Source organism: Microcaecilia unicolor, chromosome 6, assembly GCF_901765095.1.
Source record: "Microcaecilia unicolor chromosome 6, aMicUni1.1, whole genome shotgun sequence".
In the NCBI taxonomy this organism is placed as follows: Eukaryota; Metazoa; Chordata; class Amphibia; order Gymnophiona; family Siphonopidae; genus Microcaecilia; species Microcaecilia unicolor.
The window spans coordinates 181813149-181839499 of record NC_044036.1 but is presented as its reverse complement, the minus strand read 5'-3'; the positions used below and the strand labels follow the sequence as shown (position 1 = coordinate 181839499).

The 26351-nt window shown below is 46.2% G+C and overlaps 1 protein-coding gene across 1 annotated transcript in view; it reads right to left on the bottom strand.

Annotated features, from left to right (window-relative positions):
- The window catches only part of ABHD14B (abhydrolase domain containing 14B), a 34026-nt gene extending 8308 nt beyond the window's left edge, over positions 1-25718 (bottom strand). Inside the window, exons 1-2 of the mRNA XM_030206491.1 lie at positions 25609-25718; positions 10108-10338 (exon numbers count right to left, since the gene is read on the bottom strand). Coding sequence (XP_030062351.1) covers positions 10108-10315 — 208 coding nt within the window. The 5' untranslated portion in view covers positions 10316-10338; positions 25609-25718. The remainder of the gene's footprint in view (positions 1-10107; positions 10339-25608) is intronic.
- Positions 25719-26351: the final 633 nt, after the last annotated feature.

The window sequence follows — 26351 nt, the reverse complement described above, 5'->3', positions numbered from 1 at the left end:
TATTAAAGCCATGTATGGAACTTTTTAGGTCTTCCTCTGTGCCTTGCCAAATCATCAAGATATTATCAATATAATATTTCCACAATAGTTCCTACTCTTTAAAGGCATGGTCTGTCAAAAACAGTTTTTCAAATTTGGCAACATACAAATTAGCAACAGAGAATGGCATCCATTGCTGTACCCTTTAACTACTTATTCTGAAATTTAAGAAAAAAATTGTTAGTGCTAACATTGCTAACTCGACCATAAATTGAGTAGGGACCCTTAATTTATTTATTTGTTACATTTGTATCCCACATTTTTCCACCTATTTGCAGGCTCAATGTGGCTTACATAGTGCCGGAGATGCGTTCGCACACTCCAGTGTGAACAAATACAAAGTGCTGCTTTTTGTAGTAAAAGTTCGTGTGGAGCAGTCTATAGATCCTCACCCTTGAGGTGGAGTCCCTTGGCTGGTAGAGCTCCTAGGGATCAGCCCTAGGAGTTCTGTTATGTCCATTACATACTTTGCTTTTGTTGTGTTGCAGAGATGGTAAAATTATGTATAATCATACCTGATAATTTTCTTTCCATTAATCATAGCTGATCAATCCATAGACTGGTGGGTTGTGTCCATCTACCAGCAGGTGGAGATAGAGAGCAAACTTTTGCCTCCCTATATGTGGTCATGTGCTGCCGGAAACTCCTCAGTATGTCGATATCAAAGCTCCATCCGCAGGACTCAGCACTTAGAGAATTACACCCACGAAGGGACACTCTGCCCAGCTCACCACCGCCGAAACGGGGGAGGGGAATTAACCCAGCTCATCCCCACACAAGTGGGGGAGGGGAATCCGTCCAGCTCATCCCCGCGGAGCGGGGGAGGGACACCACACCCGCCGATGCGGGGGGATCTGGCTTATCCTGCAACCGCAACCGCGGGAGGAGCTGACTGACCCTAACACCGCCGAAGCGGGAGGGGTACAAAGCTGCCCTACAGCCGCACGAAGCGGGAGGGAGTGCCGGCAGAATTTATGTCTCAATCCAGCCCCGTAAAACGGAGGGGAGAGGAATGCAGCAGCTCACTGTAACACAAACTCGTCTCAACTCTTGAAGAATCCAAGTGAAAGAAGAACTTGAACACGAAGTCCTCCTGAAGTAACTGAAGGCTAAACTTGAACCTAAAATTCAACCAGAATATAAACAGTACAGATATCTGGGAGGGGCTATGGATTGATCAGCTATGATTAATGGAAAGAAAATTATCAGGTATGATTATACATAATTTTACCTTCCATATCATCAAGCTGATCAATCCATAGACTGGTGGGATGTACCGAAGCAGTACTCACCCAGGGCGGGACATAGAAATCCCTGACCTCAACACTGAAGCTCCAAACCGGGCCTCCGCCCGTGCAGCCACAGTCAAACGGTAATGCTTGGAGAATGTATGAGCCGAAGCCCACGCTGCCGCCTTGCATATCTCTTCCAAGGAGACGGATCCGGCCTCTGCCATCGAGGCCGCCTGAGCTCTCGTGGAGTGGGCCTTCAGCTGGATAGGCGGCACCTTCCCCGCGGCCACATAAGCCGCTGCAATGGCTTCCTTGACCCATCTTGCCACTGTAGGCTTAGCAGCCTGCAGACCCTTACGAGGACCTGCAAACAGGACAAACAGATGATCCGATTTCCGGAAATCATTGGTCACTTCCAAGTATCTGAAGATGACTCGTCTCACATCCAGATATTCAAGAGCGGAGTACTCCTCTGGGTAGTCCTCCCTACGAAAGGAAGGGAGACAGAGCTGCTGATTCACATGGAAGCGAGAAACAATCTTGGGCAGGAAGGAAGGCACTGTGCGAATAGTCACTCCTGCCTCAGTGAACTGCAGAAAAGGCTCTCGACATGAGAGCGCCTGGAGCTCGGAAACTCTTCTGGCTGAAGTGATAGCCACCAAAAAGACTGCTTTCAACGTCAGGTCTTTCAGAGATGCCCTCGATAAGGGTTCCAAAGGCGGCTTCTGCAATGCTCTTAGCACCAGGTTGAGATTCCACGCAGGCACCACTGAGTGCAGAGGAGGGCGCAGGTGATTAACTCCCTTGAGAAAGCGCACCACATCTGGCTGCGAAGCCAGGGAAACACCCTTCAGGCGGCCCCTGAAGCAAGCCAGAGCCGCTACCTGGACTTTAAGGGAACTGAGCGACAGGCCTTTCTCCAGACCTTCTTGCAGGAACGCCAACACTGAAGAAATTGGAGCAGTGAAGGGAGAAAGTGAGCCTGCTTCACACCATGCTGCAAAGATACGCCAAACCCTGGCGTAAGCAGTAGAAGTAGAGCGCTTCCTCGCTCTCAGCATAGTGGCGATGACCTTGTCTGAGAAGCCCTTCTTCCTCAGACGCTGCCGCTCAATAGCCAGGCCGTAAGACCAAAGGGAGAGGGATCCTCCATCACCACGGGACCCTGATGTAACAGGCCCTGCTCCACTGACAGCCGCAGAGGATCGTCGACTGAGAGCCTGATCAAGTCCGCATACCAGGGACGTCTGGGCCAATCCGGACCCACCAGGATTACCCTGCCGGGATGCTTTGCCACCCGGTCTAGCACCCTGCCCAACATGGGCCAGGGCGGGAACACATAGAGGAGCTCTTGTGTCGGCCACTGTTGGAGAAGAGCATCTACTCCCAGGGATCGAGGGTCCCGTCCTCTGCTGAAAAAGCGCGGCACTTGGCCATTGGCCGATGACGCCATCAGATCTAGGCTCGGCTGGCCCCAGCGCTTCGTGATGTCCAAGAACGCCTGAGCAGATAGTTGCCACTCTCCGGGCTCCAAGGTATGGCGACTGAGAAAGTCCGCCTTGACATTCATGACTCCGGCAATGTGGGCCGCTGAAAACTGCTCCAGGTTCGCTTCCGCCCACTGGCAAAGACTCATAGCCTCCTTGGCTAGAGGGGCGCTCTTGGTACCTCCCTGGCGGTTGATATAGGCCACAGCCGTGGCATTGTCCGACAGGACCCGTACAGGCTTCAACACCAGTACCGGGATGAACTCCAATAACACCAACCGAATGGCTCTGAGTTCCAGGAGGTTGATAGACCACTTGCCTCTGCAGGAGACTAGAACCCCTGCGCTGTCCTTCCCAAGCAGTGGGCTCCCCAGCCCATCAAAGAGGCGTCTGTCATGACGACAATCCACTCCGGGGTCACCAGAGGCAATCCTGCAGACAACTTGTCTGTCTGCGTCCACCAGCTCAGCGCCTTGCGCACTGCTGGGTCCACGGGAAGGCGCACAGCATAATCCTCCGACATCGGAGTCCAGCGCAGCAGCAGAGATAGCTGTAGTGGTCTCATATGAGCCCTGGCCCAGGGCACTACTTCCATCGTGGCCGTCATAGAGCCCAACAGCTGCACGTAGTCCCAAGCCCGAATAGGAGAGGCTACTAGGAACTAGTCCACCTGAGCCTGAAGCTTGACAATCCGATTGTCTGGCAGGAACACTCTGCCCACTTGGGTGTCGAATCGAACTCCCAGATACACCAGGGACTGAGTCGGGCGCAGCTGGCTCTTCTTCCAGTTGATGATCCATCCCAGGGAGCTCAAAAGAGCAACTACCCGGTCCATAGCTTTGCCGCACTCTGCATAAGAGGGGGCTCGGATCAACCAGTCGTCCAGATAAGGATGGACTTGTACTCCTTCCTTTAGCAGGAAGGCCGCTATGACCCCCATTACTTTGGAAAAGGTCCGCGGAGCAGTAGCCAACCCGAAAGGGAGGGCTCTGAACTGGAAGTGTCGTTTCAGGACTGTAAAACGCAGAAAGCGTTGGAGAGGAGGCCAGATGGGAATATGCAGGTACGCTTCCTTGATGTCCAAGGAAGCCAAGAACTCTCCTGCCTTCACTGCCGCTATAACAGAGCGGAGAGTCTCCATGCGAAAGTGCCTCACTTTCCAGGCCCGATTGACCCCTTTGAGGTCGAGGATAGGCCGGACAGAACCTCCTTTCTTTGGAACCACAAAGTAAATGGAGTAACGTCCCTTGCCAATCTGATTTTTTGGCACCGGAACGACCGCACCCAGGCGGATCAGGTTGTCCAAGGTCTGCTGCACTACCACAGCTTGACCGGAGACTTGCAGGGAGGGAGTACAAACCCGTCTCTTAAGGGTTGGCAGAACTCTAGCTTGTAGCCGTCTCTGATGACTTCCAGCACCCACGCGTCTGAAGTTATAGTGGTCCACTCGCCCAGAAACGAGGACAGCCGTCCTCCAATCTGCACTGGGGCGTGGACCAAGGCCCCGTCATTGGGTACGAGACCCTGGGGGAGGACCGGAGGGAGCACCTCCGGGACGGCGGTCTCTGCGAAAGGAATGCTGCTTGGGGGAGAAATTCCTCTTGAAGGAAGAGGGGGCAGAGGAACCCGACTTGCCCGGGCGGTACCCATGGGCTTCCTGCAACCGTCCTCTGGAGGTATCGGGACGAGTACTAACCCGAGCCCTGACCTCTGGTAATTTCTTGCCCTTAGACGTGCCGAGATCGGTCACGATTTTGTCCAGCTCGACCCCAAAGAGCAGCTTGCCTTTAAAAGGCAATCTAGCCAGGCGGGATTTAGAGGCGTGGTCAGCAGACCAATGTTTCAGCCAAAGCCACCGCCGCGCAGAGACTGTCTGAGCCATGCCTTAGCTGAGGCTCTCCAGACATCATACAGCAAGTCTGCCAAATAGGCTAAGCCCGATTCCAGGGCCGGCCAATCAGCCCTCAAGGAATGATCCGAGGGGGAAGCCCGCTGCACCATAGTCCGGCACGCCCTGGCCACATAGGAGCCGCAAACTGAGGCCTGCAAACTTAAAGCAGCTGCCTCAAAGGACGACCTTAAGGCCGCCTCCAATCTTCTGTCTTGGGCGTCCTTTAGGGCCGTGCCACCTTCCACCGGCAACGCCGTTTTCTTAGTCACCGCAGTGATTAAAGAATCCACGGTAGGCCACAGATAGGCCTCACGTTCACTCACAGCCAAAGGATAGAGGCGGGACATAGCCCTAGCCACTTTAAGGCTCGTTTCCGGGACATCCCATTGAGCCGCAATTAAGGTGTGCATGGCATCATGCACGTGGAAGGTTCTAGGCGGGCGCTTCGTCCCCAGCATAATGGCAGAGCCAACAGGGGCTGAGGGAGAGACGTCCTCCGGAGAGGAAATCTTCAAAGTGTCCATGGCCTGTAACAACAGGTTGGGCAAATCCTCTGGGCTAAAAAGCCGCGCTGCAGAGGGGTCATCCGCTCCATCCGAGCGGGGATCTATCTCCTCCAAGGAATCCGCAAAGGATCGTTGGGAGACCTCAGACACGCTGCCCTCATCTACATCGGAGGAGACAAAAGTCCTCCAAGGCCTGGAAATCAACCCGAGGGCGTTTACCTCTGGGAACCTCAACCTCTTTATCAGAAGAGGGAGCAGGGGCAGCGTTTTGCATGAGGAAAGCCTGATGCAGCAGCAAAACAAACTCGGGGGAGAAACCCCCCAGATTGTGCACTTCCGCAGCCTGGGCAACAGCCCTAGACGCACTCTCAACCGGCGCTCGCAATAGCGGGGGAGAGACATGCTGCGCATCCAAAATGGCGTCCGGCGCGAAACTCCGTGAAGGAGCCGCGCGGGAAGAACGGTGCTTAACTTTAGCCGCTTTTGTGCCGTCGCCCAAATTAAGGGCGTTCATGGCATTAATGTCTCCAACCTCAAGGGCGGCCCCGAAGAAGCCGTCCGAGCCGCGTGGCCGGCCAAGATGGCGGAGGCGAGGAGCGGGGGATGGGCGTTTATGGCGGGAAAAAACCGCCACGCCGGAGGAACGACCGGGACATTCATCGGTCACTAAACTATCACCCATCAAGGGCGAATCAGGTTGTAAAACCCCCGCATCCCCTCTAGAAGCGCTCCAGCGATCCGGGGAGCGACCCTTTGCGCCCTCGCCCTCCGACGCCATTGCCACGAGGAGAAGAATCGGGGGAACCCCCTGCCCGCTATAAAAAGGTAAAATTACCTGCTTGCCGCTCCGAGCTGTAACGAACTGGTGTCCCAGTGAGTAGCTGCAATGAACGTTTAAAGAAACGTCGAATTAAACGCCTTTAAAGACGTTTAAAAATATATTTTTTTTTTTAAACGGAGCCAGCGGGAGGGGGGAGAAAAGGAGGGACCTGGCACCACCAGGTTTGCACTTGCTCAAAAGAGCCCTCAACCCCAGGCCTCAACAAAACCTAAGGATTAGGCTTGGAGGCCTAGCCAGAGCTGCTGCTGTGTGTGACCACCACCTGCTGAGATAGAGAACATACTGAGGAGTTTCCGGCAGCACATGACCACATATAGGGAGGCAAAAGTTTGCTCTCTATCTCCACCTGCTGGTAGATGGACACAACCCACCAGTCTATGGATTGATCAGCTTGATGATATGGAACAGGTTTTTAGGTTGGATAGGTAGGGTATGCCTTTTCAAACAGGTTGGTCTTTAGTGATTTCCGGAAATTTAGGTGGTCATATGTTGTTTTCAAGGCTTTCGGTAATGCGTTCCACAGTTGGGTACTTATGTAGGAAAAGCTGGATACATAAGTAGATTTGTATTTGAGGCCTTTGCAGCTACGGTAGTGTAGATTTAGATATGTTCGTGATGATTTAGATGCGTTTCTGGTTGGTAGGTCGATGATGTCTGTCACGTATCCTGGGGCTTCTCCGTAGAGAATTTTGTGAACCATGGAACAGAGTTTGAAGGCAATATGTTCTTTGATTGGGAGCCAGTGTCGTTTTTCATGGAGGGGTTTTGCGCTTTCAAATCATGTTTTACCAAATATTAGCCTGGCTGCCGTGTTTTGGGCAGTCTGAAGCTTCTTTAGGATTTGTTCTTTGCATCCTGCATAAATTCCATTGCAGTAGTCTATGTGACTTAGTACCATTGATTGTACCAGGCTGCGAAATATTTCCCTCGGGAAGAATGGTTTCACGCGTTTGAGTTTCTACATTGCGTGGAACATTTTCTTTGTTGTGGATTTCACTTGGCTCTCTAATGTTAAGTTGCGGTCTAGTGTAACGCCGAGGATTTTCAGGCTGTCTGAGATAGGGAGGGTGTGATCTGGGGTGTTGATACTTGTGGAGTTATCCGCGCTGTGTTGGGAGGAGAGGATGAGACGGTGTGTTTTTTCTTTGTTGAGTTTTAGTTGAAATTCATTTGCCCATGAGTCCATGATGTTGAAGCTGAGCTTGATTTCGTTAGTAATTTCTGCCAGATCATGTTTGTAGGGAATGTATATTGTGACATCGTCTGCATAGATGAATGGGTTGAGGCCTTGGTTGGATAAGGACTTGGCTAGTGGGGTTATCATTAGGTTGAAAAGGATTGGTGAAATAGTTTCTGCTTCTTGCTGTGGGACATTTGTGTATAGTGACTCAACATCAAATGTGCCTAATAAAATATTTGGAACTGAAATTGATCCACCACACAACACTGTATTCAAATAAAGTAAATACAAGAATCAGTGACCATAATGTAAATAATATGGAGAAAAGACCTCAGTACAACTCTGAATAAAATACTTCATCAACACAGGTTATATCTAGAGCTTCAACAGGGATTCACATCATAGGTCAGAAAAACTCCATATCGTGTGCAAACTATCTATCATAACCCCTCACAAAAACAATATTGCATTTACATTTTTTTAAATATATCAATAAGAAAATAGGAAAAGTACTTAGCTTTCCAGAGAGAAGCACCTGTTGAACAACATGTTCAAACTGAAAGATCCTCTGATTCAGGTGCAAAGAGTCTGAGCCAGGTTTAGTGGGAGGATTTGATATATTTGTTGATTCCCCTGAAGAAGCGGGAAATTTTGGATGTATAGAGCACAGTGGATAGCGCCTTGCAACAGTTGACCTCCTCTTTTTTGGATTTAATCTAGTTATTTGGTGAACCTGAATCAGAGGATCTTTCAATCTGAATGTGTTGTTCAGTTTGGTGGGGGGATTCCAAACCCATGACTGGGGATACTTACCCCCTTGTTGGCAGGGAACCCATGAGGGCTATACCAAAAACTACAGCCACAAGACTGAATTACAGGGTGATGTCCATCCAGAGGGTATTTTTAGGCCCCCTACAGCCTTACCTGTTCTTTCCATTTTTTTTTTTGTAACCTAATCTGCAAGAGTTATCTAGAGGGAGGGTGGGTAGTTATCAAGAACAAAAAAATCACCTCCACTGACAAGAGACCCTATAAAACTACTGCCAGTTGGTCTAGTGAGTAAGAGCCTGTGGGATATGGCTGAAGGCTATAGAGGGTTGGACCCATCCAGACTGAACCAAGGGAAGATCAGTGGGCTGACCCCTAGGAGCTCTACCAGCCAAGGGACTCCACCTCAAGGGTGAGGATCTATAGACTGCAACCTGGGGAGTTAGGCCTACAAAGAAGAAATCCTGCTGCATCAGTCCAACCTGCACCATCCAGTGGAGGCACAGCTGTACTGGTGATGATGTTACTGAGTTCAGTGTTCCATCTCCTGCTTGAAGAACATAATCCACTTGTCTGGACTGGTCTAGCAGGATGATAATGAAATATATTTTTTCATTTAGCTCATGCCTTTTCAGTAGTACATTACCAGGGAAAGAGAACAAAGACCCCAGAATAGCACTGGGTGAACAGCACTTTGTGTCCTATCTGTATGTCTATTTTACCCCAAATACCTCTCCATAGGCGCCCCGTATAAGAGGCTAGCCTCCCCAGCCCAACTGTGACCTTCTTCGCCTGCTGCCCCCACCCTGCAACGAACTGCAGGCTTCCCCGCTCCCCAGGTCGTCCATCCCGTCTGCCCTCAGCTCCCCCCTAGCCCTCGTTTGCTTTCTGCCGCTGCCCTACCTTTAAATATTGTATTTTTCTTCCAGTCGCGGCGCCATTATTAAAAGCAGAAGCAGGCTCGGCTCCAGCCTTCCCTCGCATGGCTCCGCCCTCTTCTGACGTATTTCCTCTTTGCGCGAAGGTGGAGCCATGCGAGGGAAGGCTGGAGCCGAGCCTGCTTCTGCTTTTAATAATGGCGCCGCGACTGGAAGAAAAATGCAATATTTAAAGGTAGGGCAGCGGCAGGAAGCAAACGAGGGCTAGGGGGGAGCTGAGGGCAGACGGGATGGACGAGCGGGGGATCGGGAATTGGGGGGGGCAGGAAGTTAACATTGCTGGATGGAGGGGAGGGCAGGGGGGAGAGGAGGGTTGCTGGTCATGGGAGGATGGAGGGGAGGGCAGGGGAGAGAAGAGAAGAGTTATTGGCTCGACATGGGTGGATGGAGGGAACGGGAGAGGAGAGTTGCTGGCTGGACAAGGGTGGATGAAGGGGAGGGGAGAGGAAGGTTGCTGGACATAGGTGGATGGAGGGGAGGGCAGGGGGGAGAGGAGGGTTGCTGGACATGGGTGGATGGAGGGGAGGGCAGTGTTTGGAATATGTTCACTTTGAGAATTAGGTGCTCAACATTAAAAGTTTAAATTTATTTACTTATTTATGGCATTTTATCCCACATTAAACATGAATTAGGGTGTTTTGTGGCTCTACATGAGAATTGTGATATTATGATCCCTTGTTTCATATTGTTGACGGTCTGCATTTTCCGTGTGGGTGGTATATTGGTGTATTAGGTTCTGCCCAGTGTAATATTTATGGTACGGTAAGGTTCTGAGTGTGTTTTTGCACAAAGTTGTGCATAGTGTTTTGCAGTTGAGCGATTGTGGTTAGTATATGCTTTGAGCAACCACTTTATTCTTTGACATATGATACATATCTAATATCTAAATTTAATAAAAGGTATTGTGACTTTTTTTCTTCTGTGTTATCAGACAATTATGGATTTAAGCCCCACCCCTAACCCCGCCCCCTTTAGCCTCCCCAAACAGTTGGGCCACCGACCGCCTATGTCTATGACCTTCCCACCTCAGGTTCCTTCACAACAGACAGACCGGACTTGTGAATCCATGCAGGGAAGGGTTGGGACACGCATGTATTGCAAAAGGCCAATCATTTATTTTGTCAATAAAACCCCAAAGTGTCTAACAGGCTGCACAAGGTTTCACAAGAGCCACATTATTATGATGTATAGGTTCCCCTCCCCCACCCTCCTTCCCCAGCTGTACCTGGCAGATCAATGGCCACAGCCCGATATCCTGCCTCTGCCAACTTTGATAGCGTCTTCAGGTTCAGCCAGTTCTCAGAAGAAAAGCGAATCCCATGCAATAGCAGGACACAAAGTGTAGGTGACTGATGTGCTGGCTCTGCCCGACGGTAAAACAAGGACTGGCCATCCACTTCGAAGGTGCCTTCTGTCAGCTGAACTTCTGCCATGGTGGATAAATCTTACGCCAATGCTGAGGTTAGAAAAAAAAAAAAACATATACACAAAAGAAGATATAAAAAGCAGTATCCAGGATGTTCCGTTTTTCTGCCCAGTGGGAACAGGTTTTGGATCACGTTTGGGAGGACACCTGGACTGGATACCAGCTATCTTCTGTAGACTGGGTTCTTACAAAATCAAGAGGAAAAGTGCCAGATGTCAGTCAAACAAAAAAAAAAGAGGATATTAGTTGTTACTATATGCCAGGAAGGCACATGCAAGGTGTCACGGCATCCCAGGAGAATACATACACCAGTAAGGTGCATGTAAACAGAATGCCACACCATGACACAAAATTGTCAAAGAGATAATCACATCCAAACCAGTCAGAGTAGTGAAGCATGTCGATATATCTCTTTATAATGAAAAGAATGAAGGAAAAAGGGGCCTCAGTAGATGCCATGGCTGACATCCTGCTATATAGCACTTATACTGGTCGGCACCACAAGGCTATTCGATCATATGCTCTCCTTTTAAAAAACTCCCAACAAAATTCAAAAATAGAGTAATATAAACTTTATATTTTTCCTTTTTTGCTTTACTTTTCTGTATATTTCTTTCTTGAAAATTACAATGTCTTCCTAAAGTATTAATCACCGATTGTGTCCGAATACATCAAACTAGCTGGTAAGGTCGACATACTCATCAATGGTGATCAACATCACAAACAATCCCAATAATGGTACAAGAATGTATACTTTCTAGTCCTGACCACGTGGTGGCTGGCGAATATAAGTATGACTGGAGGAAACTTATCTTAATTGATGACTATAGGATTTGATATTGTTATATAAAGATTTTGAAGAATGACACCATAACACATCAGCTAAGAGAAGTGGAGGGAAGGCATCAACTGTATATCAAGGTTCCTCCCACTGATCTGCTCTACAGATTCACCTATTTAAAGGACTTCTTCAACGAATCTGCTCAACGAAATAGCTAGACTGGATTTTCTGCTCTCCTGGCTGATCAGAGATGCTAACAAATTAAACTGTCACATGTTCTTAATCCACCAAACAGCACACAGAGACTATGCATCACACACAATCCCTTTTGAAAGTATAGCAACTACACCTTTGCCACCCTTCTCTCTAGTGCCCTTGAACTGCTATCAAACTTGGTTCTGCATAAACCTGTCTGATGTCTGACTGTAGATTAGAATGCATAAGCCATATCTAATGGAGCAAACACCAAAATCTTCTATCCCTATAGATCAGGAAAGCTGATAGCTCAGCAGAGAAGCTTAGCTTTGGTCTCAGGTGATGCTCTGTTAACAGAAGCCCACAGGGGGTTAACTGGCCTGCTTTACCCTGCTAGTGGTTTGGGGTGCAGTCTGGCTACCATATGAATCGAATTCTAGAACTCTGCCATGACACGAGACACTTCAGCTAACTTTCATCTGAAGTTTTAAGGGTAATTCTATAAGGAGCCCAGTGCCCCAGTGCATCAAACTCTGGTACTGTACTGAACAGCGCTGGAGAAATAGTGCTCAATGCTAATACGATGCAAATATAGGCATACTTATAGCACTGAGAATTAGGGAGTTGTTTAGAAGTTAGGGGGAGGATGGTGCCTGGTACATGCCCAGAACGCCAAAGGGGAGGAGGAAAAGAGGAGGAAGAGGTGCCGGTTGCCGGTTAGTGAAATACCGCACACATTGGCATCTGTTTTCTGCGCCTTTAAATATAAACGTTTCAATTTTGTTTTAGTTTGGAACGTTTATATTTAAACTGAGGAAACAGGCACCGGTGTGTGCTTTCACTTTTGGGCCTGTTCTGACTCGTGCGCATTCGTTTCTCAAAACCAGCGCTTGGGGGGCTTGCAGGGCTTCCTTCTGCTTCCAAAACCAATCACAAACTGGTAGATTTTAAAGAAAGAATCATGAGTAATCCTCTCTTCAAACACCCTAATGCCTGCTCCAAGCTGTCATTCTTTTTTTTTTGCAGTGGTAAGGCAGCTTTGTTTTGTGCACTGTTCTCTAAGCATTGGAAAGGAATAGGAAATTACCTCATTTACATCTATTTGACTACATTAGCATGCTATTTGTACTAATCCTTGGAGCACTCGTTTTCCCGCGCTTGAGCCTTCTGCACTAGTTAATGCGGGCACTAGTCTGGCACCAATGGTCTCTAGTGCCCACGTTTGCTTCTGAGCATCAGGGCCTAGGTTTTTTTTTTAGACAAAAAAGAGGTATAGTCAGCTCACAAAACAGCCAAGAAACAAAACAGCGCGCTGCACCAATAAATCTGACGTCCTTTAACGTGAACAAAAAAAAAAAATTACCCAGCAGTCCAACTGCATAATAACTGTCACTCTCCTACTTTTTAAGAAGGAACTGTAGGGCCGATGCAGAAAGCTTCCCACATGGGTTTAACTCAGTTTTACCAGGGGATAACAGTGCAGAATGGGTTTCAGTGTGGGTGTTAAATTTGCACAGAAACTCTTAACCACAATTGTATTTAAATAAATGCAAATTCAGTGCATTTGCTATCCCGTGGTAAACAAAATTAAAAAAAAAAAAACTTGCCCAAGCATCTACCACAGGAAAAATAACACCAGGGTCCAGGGCAACATAGAGGGGTTGGCTGTGAGGGGTGGGTGTCTACTGGCACGCTCTCTCTCCACCCAACCTGAGCACCCTGCCAGGGATACCTACATCAGGGATACCCCCCTCTCCCCAACGACTTGACCTGAACTGAACCGACCTGACCACTCCCCTCCCCCCTCCACAGTTCAACAGATTTCCCTGGTAGTCTAGTGGCCCACTCCTTCTCCCCCAGACCCAAATCCCTTTCCTCCAATAAATTAAATTCCTGGTGTCTAGTGGCACCCTCCCATCCCCTATCCCACCCATGGTACCTAACAGTAGAGACAGAAGTGATGCCCACTCGCTCCACCTCCTGCCTCTGGCACCTCCATCTTGAAAAATGGTGGTGCCTTGCCCTGTGCAGTGCACCCTGGGGAGGCACCGTGTGGGGACTGTCTACCACATAATGCTGGCTAATCTTTGCTGTTCATAATAAAAAAGTCATTAGATTTATTGGTGCAGCTTGTTTCGGGCCTACTTTTCTTTATAAAATAATAGCATATCTAGCATATCCCCCACATACAGTGTAAGCCCTAGGGCTGGTGTAAATATCCGCACCTAGATTTCAGAAGAATGCATCTAAATTACAGGATTTTATCATCAGTGTATATAATTGTGCACTTTGCCAGTGGGTGTACATATAAGCAAAATATGGGGTCCTTTTACAAAGGTGCACTGGAAAATGGCCTGCGCTGTTGTAGATGCTTGTATTGGACGCGCACAGGTCCATTTTTCAGCGTGCCTGCAAAAAAAGGCCTTTTTTGTTTTGACCGAAAAAGGACGTGCAGCAAAATAAAAATTGGCGTGCATCCATTTTGGGCCTGAGACCTTACTGCCACCCATTCACTTAGTAGTAAAAGGTCTCACATGTTAACTGGGCGGTAATCATCAGCGTGCGTACAATGCTGATTACGGACCGGCTAGCGCCGCTAAAAGTTATCCGGTTAGCGCTGAATATCGGCATAGCTGGCTAACATTATAGCGGCCAAAATAAACCTAGATATTCAATGCCGGTCTCCGGATATGGCCCGACATTGACTACCTGGGTTTAACACTGGCAGCAGAAAGCAAACGAGCTGCCTGTCACCGGCTGAATATCAGGCCCCAGGTGCCTAAATACAGATACCTCCTTATAACACTACCCTCTTTCCCCAAAATTTTATAAATGATGCCTAAATTTAGGTGAGCAATTACATGCCCAATTATGGAATAGGGTCAGTTAAAAGTGAATATAATTGGCTTACTGGCACTAAATTGGCACGTAATTTATTTAGATTTTTGCTCACACCTTTTTCAGTAGTAGCTCAAGGTGATTTACATTCAGGTAGTCTGGATATTTCTCTGTCTCAGGAGGTCTCACAATCTAAGTTTGTACCTGAGGCAACAGAGGGTTAAGTGACTTGCCCAAGATCACAAGGAGCAGCAGTGGGATTTGAACCGGCCACCTCTGGATTGCAAGACCAATGCTCTAACCACTAGGCCACTCCTCCACTCCACTAATTGGAGACATGTACCAATAGTTACTGTTAACAAGCACTAATTGGCACTAATTAGCAGTTGCGCATGTAACTGACTTACACCCCTATTCTGTAAACTCATGCGCCACTGCAAAAAGGATGTTAACATGGGAGGGGACTGGGTGTCAGGGGCATTGAGCCTTATTCTATAAAGGTTATGCTCCTAAATTATGAGCATAATCTATGCTCCAAAATAGATTAAGCTCATAATTTAGGAGCATAAATTTAAGAGCATAACCTTTTTAGAATAAGGCCCATTCTGACTAACCTTGTGTGCACTTTGTGGCTCAGTTGCATTGACCTGAACAACTGCTGCATTTAGGCTCCACCATTTACACCAGCCACAGACGATGGCGTAAGTGGTTGCACCTAAAGTTTGGCACTTAACTGCGGACTTATGCTAGTGTTCTGTAACAGGTTTGACGCACAACTCTACCGTCATAGAATACTAGCTTAGTGCCCAGTTTTTAGCTCCTAACTTTTAGAGACTTACACTGAATTTACCTACCCCTTCGTGTCCAACAATGTTACAGGATTTTCTCTTGGAAAGGGAAATGGGACTTGATATACCACCTTTCTGAAGTTTTTGCAACTACATTCAAAGCGGTTTACATATATTCAGGTACTTATTTTGTACCAGGGGCAATGGAGGGTTAAGTGACTTGCCCAGAGTCACAAGGAGCTGCAGTGGGAATCAAACTCAGTTCCCCAGGATCAAAGTCCACTGCACTAACCACTAGGCTACTCCTCCGCACAATGCAGAAGTTGCCCAGAATTCCCCATCTGCCCAGAATTCAGCACAGGCAAAAGCAATGGCTCGGCGGCACGGCTCAGATCAGCCTCTCTCTCCCTCCTTCTCGTGATACAAAGAAGTAGCGCATAGCTGTATCCTCCTCTCTAACAACTTGGTCACAACTGTTCTTTTAAACTGCACAGCTGTTTGGAGGCTCTGCGGTTCAAAGGAACAGTTGGGCCTAGGATGGCAAAGGAGGAGGTCGTAGCCATTTCCTCTTGCCATGCTGGGGGGGGGGGGGGGGAAGAAAGGTAGAATGGGTATGTGCCATCATGAGGGAAGGGGTTTGGAGAAAGGTGCAAGGAGTTTGTGTGCCAAAGAGGAGAGAGTAATGGGATAAAAGTGGATGGAGGAGATGGAGTGTTTGCGCCATAGGGGGAGGGTGGTGAGTGAAAGAAGAATGCAGTGTGTGTGCCATGGGGAAGTGTCAGGAGAAAGATTTATTGGGGGAGGGGTTCAAAAAAGCTACAGGAGGTATGTGCCATAAGGGTTAGAAGAGAGAAAAGTGAGATTTGTGCCTGAGGGGGGGGGGGGGGGAGATCTCGGGAACAAACAGAACTAGGGGTCTTGCAAGGAGTTAGGGTTACAGAATGGGGGTGGAGGCTGAGAGCTGCTAGAGAGGATAGAGAACAAATGAAAAGAGAGGAGATTGTGCAGGAAGAGAAAAATAGATGATATTCACCCTAGAGAAGAGGCAGAAAAGGCTGGGGGCTGAACTTAATGACAGGAAGGAATACAAGCCAAAAGAGAGCTGGAGAAGGTGGCAGTGGAACCCGAGGAGGGAAACAACAGCTGGGGGGGGAGGGGTGCATGCCTTATAATGGAGGAATTCCGCACAACAAAATTACAAGTGTGGCATCATTTTCGATTTTTTCACACAGAATTCCCCAGAAGTAAAGATTAAGGTGGACAAAAGTCACAATTTCCAAAATTGATTGGTCTTATTTAAAAATCTTATTACTATACTTCCAAAACCACGAGACAACCCGTTACACACAGAGAATTTTCTTGACTTGCAAAAGTTACAAGTTAAATGAATGAAGTTCTCAGGAGCTCTTACAGACCAGCATCCCGGAGCAACCTGGTAACTGTGTGAATGTAAATCAACACGAACAAAAGCAATTCACACTTGAAAATCAATAAAAAATAACTATTATTCATGTGGTAACACTCTGAATGAAACGAGCATTTAAATGTTAGAAAAAGGAGGAGAAAAAAAGACCTTAGAAACTAGGCTCAAGCTTTCAGTGTAATAGCTAGAGCACTAAGTACCATCATAGTTCAGAAAAAAAAAACTTCACCTTTAATGTAACACACAAGTAAACAATCTCAAAGTCTTCAAACAAAGTGTAAACCACATGCAGAGGCAACAGTTCAATAATTCAAACTGACACAGATTTGTAATCCACTTATCTAAATGCTGCCTTCTTATTCTTCAAGCAATAAATGACCAGAGACCTGTGTCCAAATTCCATATTTGTCTCCTATACCCGGGTTTTACAGTTGGGCGGTCTTTTTTGGTTGAATTGTACAACCTTCACCGGCTACCAATAAAGATAGAATGTCATTCAAATTATGTGTATTTGTACACCAATTCCTATACGGTATGTCTCTCCATCCTGCATGAATGATCTCATTGAACTATCATCACATAACGCGATACATTGTCTCACCTTACATTTTCCAACTTGTAAAAATGTAATTTATAACACAATTCATAACGCTGGCTTCTCATATCAAAGCACCAAAACTTTGTCAAACCCAATCAAACACACCAAAACTCACTTTATTTTATTTCAGCCTTCAACAAAACTACGAACTCTGTGTGAATTGACCTAAACCTCGCACTCTAATCTCAGATCTTACTCCTTTAATAATACCTAATTTAAAAACAGAATCCATCCCATCATCTTAAAGATATTATTTTATCTAATTCAAGTTCTTCCTTCCACCCATAAACCACCTCCATAAACTACTGCGTTTCTGACTGACTGTTATCTATCAGATCTGTTAAGTCCATGATGTCATTATGCTTAATGTTGTACTGTTAACCCATAATTCTCTTATATTATGTATTGTGTTCCATGTTTGTTATGTAAGCCACATTGAACTTGAGGTACTCTCAGGATAATGCGGGATAGAAATGTCATAAGTAAATAAATGTTGATTAGTGATTTAGATTTTTTTTTTCGTATTGTGCTTTGTTCTCTCCCTCTCAATTGTGGCTAGAGATTGGATAATATTGAATTTTGTATATTTACTTCTGTATTTTCCTAGTTTGTTTTCATTATATTAATCTTTTCTGTATGAAGATTTATTCTTGAAATATTTTGTAAAATTGCCTAAAAATGAATTTAAAAAAAGGGTTTGTTGGGTCTTCAGAGCCCCCTCAAACATGCAACAGCAAACCAAACTCGGTTAACTGCTAACAGTGAAGATCAAGATATGGCCCTGGTACCATGGAAGATGCTTTAGAGCTGTACAGAAATGCTAAATACTCCTTATTATCAGTCATTGTTTCTTGAAGGGCAAAGAAACCAGGGACAACTATTCTTGTTAACCTTGCTTTGTGGAAGCGAAAAATCTATCACTTACTGAGGGCCTGAATTACTAAGCTTTTTACCCCACAGAATGGAAAAAGCCGTAGTAGATCAGGCACTGAGGGGATCTTTTACTAAGCTGTGGTAGCATTTTTAGCTCGCGGTAGAAATCAGCTGGCAGTAAACACCGAGACGCCCAAAGGAATATAATGGGCGTGTGGCGAAACAGGGAATTTATGTCTGTAACTTCATATGTGAAAGTATTTGTTTCCAGTGCATTTCCCTTGTTTGGCCAGCAGATGGTGACTTGTCCTTTTTTTTTGTAAAGCTGTTACAGAAGTGACAGTTTTTTCACGCCCAAGCTGCAAGGTAATTTTTAGTCTCAGATAGGGAGAGGAGAGAGAAACATCGGTTCACTGAGACCCTGTGCGCAGTTATATTTTATAACTGTGAGCAGCTGTATTTCCAGAATTCCCCAGGTGCTAGCTACCCAGGTAGTAACAAGTGGTACAATAGTTTTAAGGTTGATCCTTGTTTTGGTTATCTGTTATTGCTTGCTGTACTTTTTTCACTGTAACTATAAAACTATTAGTTTATTGGCTCTGCTGTCCTGGCCTGACTAAGAATCCTGGTGGTTTGTGTATTGGGTCTGTGAATGCTTTCCAGAAACTGTGGCCCCCTGAGAGTATGGCCCTAGAAATCACCGGGGAATAGCCTGTGGGTGAAAGACTCGCCCAGAAGCAACTGGGACCCAGCAGGCGGGTGGAAGGGTATGCCAGTTGTAGAGCACATGTGAAGGTAGCGGACCTGAGCAGTGCTGGGACAGACCCTCTAAATGCCTGCGGGGTTAACCCCCCAGGTGGACTCTAGGCTTTTCGTGACAGGGCATCTCAGCGTTTACCATCAGCTGATTTCTATCGCAAGCTAAAAACGCTACTGTGGCTTAGTAAAAGACCCCCTGACAGAATAAAAAAATAAGTCATTTAAGAGAAAAACAATGCTTCAGTAATGAGGAGGCAAACTGTATTATGAGTACACTATATCGGGAGTGGATGATTTCTTATGGACAGAAATGATAGCTGATTAAAACAGCAAAAAAATGAATTGAAACTAAATACTTAAGTCTGCCTTTTCGTTCTTTGGAATGTAAAGACTGACATTCTAAGGGAGCCGTTTACTAAAGCTTAACAAAAGCTGAATGCTGTGTGTCCTATTTTAAAACTATGGGCCAGATGGCACTTTGTGCTAAGCTTAGCAAACGAGCATAATTTACTATGTTACTACGTCACACTTTGTGAAGTAGTGCAAAACCGGAAAAAAAAAACACACTCTACATATGTAGAAAACTTGCCCTGGCAAGCCTGTACTAACACCCAGAATCCAAACCGTTACATAACCCCACTCTTTAAAAGCTGGCAATGCAAAAGCTGCAGTATGCCCTAAAACACCAGTACACCTCCTATTGGGAGATGCAGATTAGAAAACAGAGAAAGCTGTACTGCTACAGATCTGTCATCAATGTAAAGTACAAACAGACTCTCGCTAAACACAGAATAAGTGTCCACAGAATAAAAATAGAAAGATTATGACAAAAAGCTTAATTACAAAAACCCCAAGGCATCTTTTTCTGCACGGTGCAAAACTGGAGAAAAAAATAGAAATGCATTTCCTACTACACTGTGCAAAATACAAAGAAGTCAGATACACATATCCCAAATCTACCAGAAAAAAATCTAAGGCTTCTCACCAACAAAAATGAGCAAGAACAGGCTGCAAAATCCTGAGAGAAACAAGAGAAACAAAAGCTGCAGCAATAAATACATTGTATCCCACCACCAGCCATGAAATGAAATCTGAGCAGGACAAGGACCAGACCCTGGGGCTCTTCCTGTCACTGTCCTTTCTGCACACTGTAATTTTATTTCACTGCTATTATTACTATTTGGTAAATTATCTCCTTCTGATTTTATTATCTTAAACTCCAGTCTCTTACTTTGGCAACACATGCCAATGAAGTTATCTGAAGCCCTGTCTTGCCTCCTGCTTCTATCCCAAATCTTCCAGGGAGAGGGCCAGTGTCAAATATGATGGGGTCCAGGGCAGAAATTTGCAAGGGGGTTCCAAAGGTTACCAGCAAGCTTTGCTGCCTTCAGTTTTGAGCAAGCTTTGGGGCCCCTTCTGGCACGGGGACCCAGGGCAAATGGCCTATTTGCACCCCTCTAACACCACTAACACCAGCCCTGCCCAGGAAGACTGCAGAGGCTGGTGCTGAAATGGCAGCAGGTTGGGAGTGAGGGCCAGGACTAAATTAAAACACGTGGAGGGGCATAATCAAACGCGAATGCCTATCTCCATGGGCGTCTGTGTCCAAAAACGGGTACATGAAGAGGCGGGACAGACCGTATTTTCGAAAAAATGGACGTTTTTCAGCTGGGCGTTTGTTTTTTTTAGCGATAATGGAAACTAAAAACGCCCAGCTCAAAAAACGTCCTAATCCGAGCCATTTGGTCGTGGGAGGGGCTACGATTCGTAGTACACTCGCCCCCCCTCCCCCTGACATGCCAGGACACCAACTGGGCACCCTAGAGGTCAGTGCGGTGGACTTCAGACAACGCTCCCACATGCATAGCTCCCTTACCACGGGTGCTGAACCCCCAACCCCCTCCCCCAAAACCCACTATCCACAAATGTACAACACTACCATAGCTCTTAGGGGGGAAGGGGACACCTACATGTGGGTACAGTGGGTTTTGCAGGCCTCCCATTTACCAGCACAAGTGTTACAGGTACGGGGGGGATGGGCCTGGGTCCGCCTGGCTGAAGTGCACTGCGGTACCCACTAAAAGTGCTCCAGGGACCTGCATACACGCAGGTCTCTAGGACTTGTTGCTGCTATATAACATTGGCACACCAGTTGACACCTGAAGACTAATCTCTCCGAAAACGTCCTTTATTGGAATAAGCACGCTTACTCACAGTTAACTGCAGATCAGAGGTTGTGCCCCACTGGCAACGAGTCTCCCTGGTACTGAGATTAGCAGTAGGTTAGAGCTGGCAGAATGGTGTACTATGCCCTCTTAAAGCCACATTCAAGGTAAGAACTAAGTTCTGTAACGTGGCTAACACATGAAAGGGATCTAAAACTGGCTTACAAAAATGGCCACTACCTCATGGACTACCGGAAACAAAACAGGGCACACTCTGACCCAGTAAGCAGGGGGAAAAGCACCATGGGAGTAGAGCCTACCAACTACCAACATTGTGAGCATTTGCCACAAGCTAGTGGAATCACGGAGCCCAATACCCTACACCCACCACAATGCATTGCTGATGTGACTCTGCAGTGCGCATAACAGAAAAGGTGTCACACTCACCCGAGAGCCACATCAGAACCAGGGAAAGGCTGTGACAGGATAGAACACATTCTGCTGTCATGGAGGTGGGTAAGGCATTTGAGGCTGGCATACAGGCTGGAAAAAAAGTTTGTAAAGTGGGTTTGTTTTTGGTGGGAGGGGGTTAGTGACCACTGGGGGAGTCCGGGGAGGTCATCCCCGATTCCCTCCAGTGGTCATCTGGTCAGTTGGGGCACTTTTTTGGGATCTGTTCGTGACAAAAAAGGGTCCAAAAAAAGTGACCCAAAATCGCGGTAAAAACGCCTTTTTTTTCGATTATCAGCTAAAGACGCCCATCTTGCCTCAGCTGATAACCACGCCCCAGTTCCGCCTTCACCACGCCTCCAACATGCCCCCGTCAACTTTACCCGTTTCCGCGACGGATTGCAGTTGGAAACGCGCAAAATCGGCTTTCGATTATACCAATTTGGGCGCCCACGGGAGAAAGATGCCCATCTCCCGATTTGGGTTGCACTATAGGCGTTTTTCTGTTTCGATTATAAGCTGGATAGCCATCCTTTCCTCCCATGGACCTACTGATTGTTCCTGAATTTATAATTAATCCTGCGCTCAGATATGATAAGGCAAATCATTCAGTCTGAAACTACAGGACCTATGAGCTTTCAGACTGAATGATTTGCCTTTTCATATCTGAGCACAAGATTAATTACAAATTCAGGAACAATCGGTAGGTCCATGTTTACACCCAAAGGGCTTCATTTACTAAACTACGTTAATGCAAGTTATTAACTTAAGAGCCTCCACAGAGAAAAATGCTAAACAGTTTGCATTAATTCACATAAATGCAAGTTACTATAAGAGGCCTTAAATTTTTGTCACACAGTCTGTGCAGCTTTTACGACAGGGGTCGGCACCCTATTGTATAATGTGTGCCACTTTTTGCAGAATTAAATTACAATGAACAATTGTGTACCACCACTCATTTCCTCTCTTTGCCCCCCTCCACCTTTTTGGCCTTTGCTGCCACATTAAAATTAATACATTGGCTGGCAGGGATTCCCAGAACCCGGCCAGCTAAAGATGTTATCTGCCTGAGCTCCCCATGCTGTCATTCCCTGCACATGCTCAGTTACTGAACTTAATGCGTGGGTGTCCTGCAAGGAGGTTTAAAAGACAGGAGATTAAGTGATGTCAAAACGCTGGAACCAATTAGGTCAATCTAAGTTTCCCCTTCCCAGCACAGCTGTCATCCCCGTTCAGTCAAAACAAAGCAAGCAAACCTATGAGCTGTTGCATCCACCTTGTCATTCTTTATTATTGGTAGCATTTTTATTTAATCTCACTTATATTTTCAAACATGCCAGCTTGTGCAGCATACACATGTACACAAAGGAAGTATAATAACGGAATAACTTAACTTTTCATAGGTAAAGTAGTAATTTGTTATAAATCTTAATCAGTGGTCAGTTGGAGGGGCTGGTTACAGGGACACCCTAGTGCGTGTTATATTCATGCAGAGATTTTTTTTCTCCTGGTAATGGGCCACTAAAACAGACATCATGTTATGAGAATCAGGTGCTCAACATTCAGAGAATTTCTATTTATTTACTTATGACATTCATATCCTACATTTAACATGTATTAGGTTGAAACCAGGGAGCATTTGAAAGCTTTTTTTTTCCCCTGTGCCTAGATCAAAAGAGAAAGATGGTTTGTGGGAACTTGCTCCTTCTGCTTTGAAGAATGCAGTGATATATTATAAAAATGCACTTAATATTGTTTCTTACTATTATTTACTACCGGTTGATATACAGTAGAAGTTAACCAAATCAACTTCATGCTTTGTAATATAATTTTTAATAGCATTTTCTCAGTTATTACCAAATACAAATAAAATTATATTGTTAATTATACGATCGTGTCTGCCTCTTATGGGTAGTTAGGATAACCTGGTCCTGGAGTTACCTAAGGCAATCAGGTTTGTCAGGATATTGACAATGAATATTCATGAGAGAGATTTGCATACAGTGGAGGCAGTGCTTGTTATGAAATGTTTTGAATCCTACTGATCTGTACTTCTGTTGTGTTATTTTGGCAGATGGAAACAGTCAGGTGGGCTTATAGGGAGGGAGGGGATTACGGGAGGGGAAGGGTAGTTGGGGTATGTTCTCTGTAAATGTTTTTATTGTGCCATGTTGGATGGTTTACTGTTTTTTCTTGTTCTGTATGAAGCTTATCAATCAACATGTTTTGCTTTTAATAAAGATGATTAAAACATAAAAAATAAGTTTTGGATGTTACTGGATTCTATTATTCTGTCTCACTGTATTTCCAGTTTTGGCACAGTATAAGCCATCACCAGAACAAAATATAAGAAAACCAATGGACTGCATTAGGGGCTTATAGCCCATTTAGTTATGTTTCAACAAATGAGAGATCTGTTTGACAGAAAATATTTTTATCATTTTGACTTATAAACCACGCATCCCTGAAACATGCTCAAACAACAGAATAATCCATTTGTGTATCTAAAAGGTAAACTTCTCCACAACAGATGAAGATGTGATTCCATGTGCCCCAATGAAAGGACAGTTTAATTCTACTTCCATTTAATTTCAATATATTCCATCATCTTTATAACACCAGGCTTCCCAAGGCAGATTACAACATTTAAGATGAACCCATCAGGAAACAGGATATCTTCACTGAAGTTTGCTCATCTGTATTGTATAGTGTATTTATTTAGTTTTTAGTGTAGAAAAATTAGCACAAAATACAGTTTAAAATTGCTGTTTGTACCAGCTTTAATAATTTTTTAAGCTGTTTTACTAGCATTCAATTGTTATTTTGTGATATTTTTATCTACACTAGTAAAAAAAAGGCCCGTTACTGACACAAATGAAACAGGCGCTAGCAAGGTTTTCCTCGGCTCCCCTGCAGTCACCCATGTCCAGCGACCCTCCTCTCCCCCTCCGCCCACTGCAGCCACCCATGTCCAGCGACCCTCCTCTCTCCCCTGCCCCCCCTACAGCCACCCATGTCCAGCGACCCCCTGCCCCCCTGCAGCCACCCATGTCCAGCAACCCTCCTCTCTCCTCTGCCCCCCCTCCAGCCACCCATGTCCAGTGACCCTCCTCTGGACATGGATCAGCTGTGAGGCATGGTTCCCCCCCCCCCCCCCGGGTTCTGAAGTTGACATTATAATGGCTACGGTGATGTCAGCCTGATCTACGGAGCCTAGCAGACCAACTCGGAATGAGCCACGGTCCCAGGCAGCAAGACAGAACGTTGGAGGTGAGAATTATTATATAGGATATGGGAAGCTTTCAAATAAATTAAAAAGCTGTCCAATAAGTAGAGAAAAAAAAACAACTTTCCACCTTTTAAGGCACTGCCTATCCAATTGAAACAGCTTTAAACTTTTTACAGATGGACCAACAATGAAAAAAACGACATGTGGATGAAGCACCTCATAGGTTTGCTTGCTTTGTTTTGAGTGAACGGGGATGACGACTGCGCTGGGAAGGCGAAACTTAGACTGTCCTAATTGGCTCATTTCCACTCCCGTTTATTAAACCTCAATGTCCAGTATCAGCGGCTGACAACCATATGTGCCACACAAAATCTTTTGGCATGCCACAGGTTGCCAAACCAGTTTTAGGACATCCACAGTGAATGTGCGTCAGAAAGACTTGCTTACACAGCCTCTTGTATGCCAATCTATCTCATGCATATGCATTGTGGTTGTGGATATCCTGAAATTATGGGAGTTCAGAACTATGATCTCAGCAACGGAAGGTGAAAACTTTGCCTAAGGGCACAGGCTGCAGACATGGGATTTGTACACTGGCTATCCCACTTTTCAGGGCACTGGTCTGTCTAACCACTAAGCTCTTCTTCCAGTATAAGCCTGTGCTGCTGGGTCCAAAGTGCAAGCATTGCCTGTTGCTGCTGCCATTCCCCGCCCCAGACCCTGCACTCCCCTCACTCAAGCCACTTCAGGAAAGGTGAACTGGGGATGGAAAGAACCTGCAGAAAGCAATGGAGGTACCCAGGGGGAAAGGGTGCAAGGAAAGCCTGAATGCTGCTCTGGAAGAGGAGGAGAAAAGGAGTAAACGTCAGTCCATGGCAGGGACCCAAGATATATGTTTGCTTATATAGTCAAGTATAATGTTTAATTTTATCCTAATCCACCGAGTCACAGTAGCACAGTAAGTACACCCGACCCTCCCCCACCTACCAAATTACCCTCTTATTCAGGAAAATGCCAGAAGAGGCAGTGACAGAGATCAGACGGGTAGGGAGGAGGCATATGCAGAGCACAGGAGTCCTAATCTCGTGTGTGCCGTGCAGGGGTGATAAGGCTCCATGATCAGCATGGACTGCTGAAGGGGATTTCCTGTGGGTTAGATCAGTAAAGAGATCGAAGTTCCCTGCTATCTCTAGAAACAAACCTTTTTTAATCCCAAAGAACAGCCCGATAACTTCTTCCAGAGTCCAAAGTGCAAGAGGCGGAACAAACCGAGCGGGAAGTTCTAATTCGATAGAAAACTCCCAGCAGGAAGAGACTGAACACGAAGCAGCTACTGCAGCCTGGAGAGACATCTAGTGGCCCAGACGATCTCTCTCTATCCCATCAATGGCAAATTCCGATGTGCCCTTGAGTCAGATTTGACTTCTGACCACACAGGGGGTCGATTCTCAAAACTGCCGCTGACGTTAACTTAACTACCGCTGAGGGTAATGTTTGCACGCACATGATTGTGCAGCAAATGCTATTCTGCATGGATTTTACCTCACACTGGAACCATTACCACAGACTACATTTAAATGCATAATAATAAGGTCATTACCCATCCTGGAGTGATGCTAAGTTTTTCACAGGCGTTTAGAGCTGAAACTTTACATCAGGGCCAACAGGTATCTAGTGCCATCCCTTCTCTCCCTCCAACCTGACTACCCAGCCCTACTTCCTGCCCCCTCCCTGAGCTGAGCTTAGCCCAGTCCCCATCCCCTCCATATTAAATACAAAAAATGGTCCTCAGGTCTCCTCCCACCCACACAAATTCTGGTAGTCAAGTCGTCTTATTCCTCCCACTACCCAGTCCCATTACATTAAAAAAAAAAAAAAAAAAAACAACCTCCCTGGTAGTCTAGTGCCTCCCCCCTACCTTGCAACCCTCACTGAAGGCCCCGA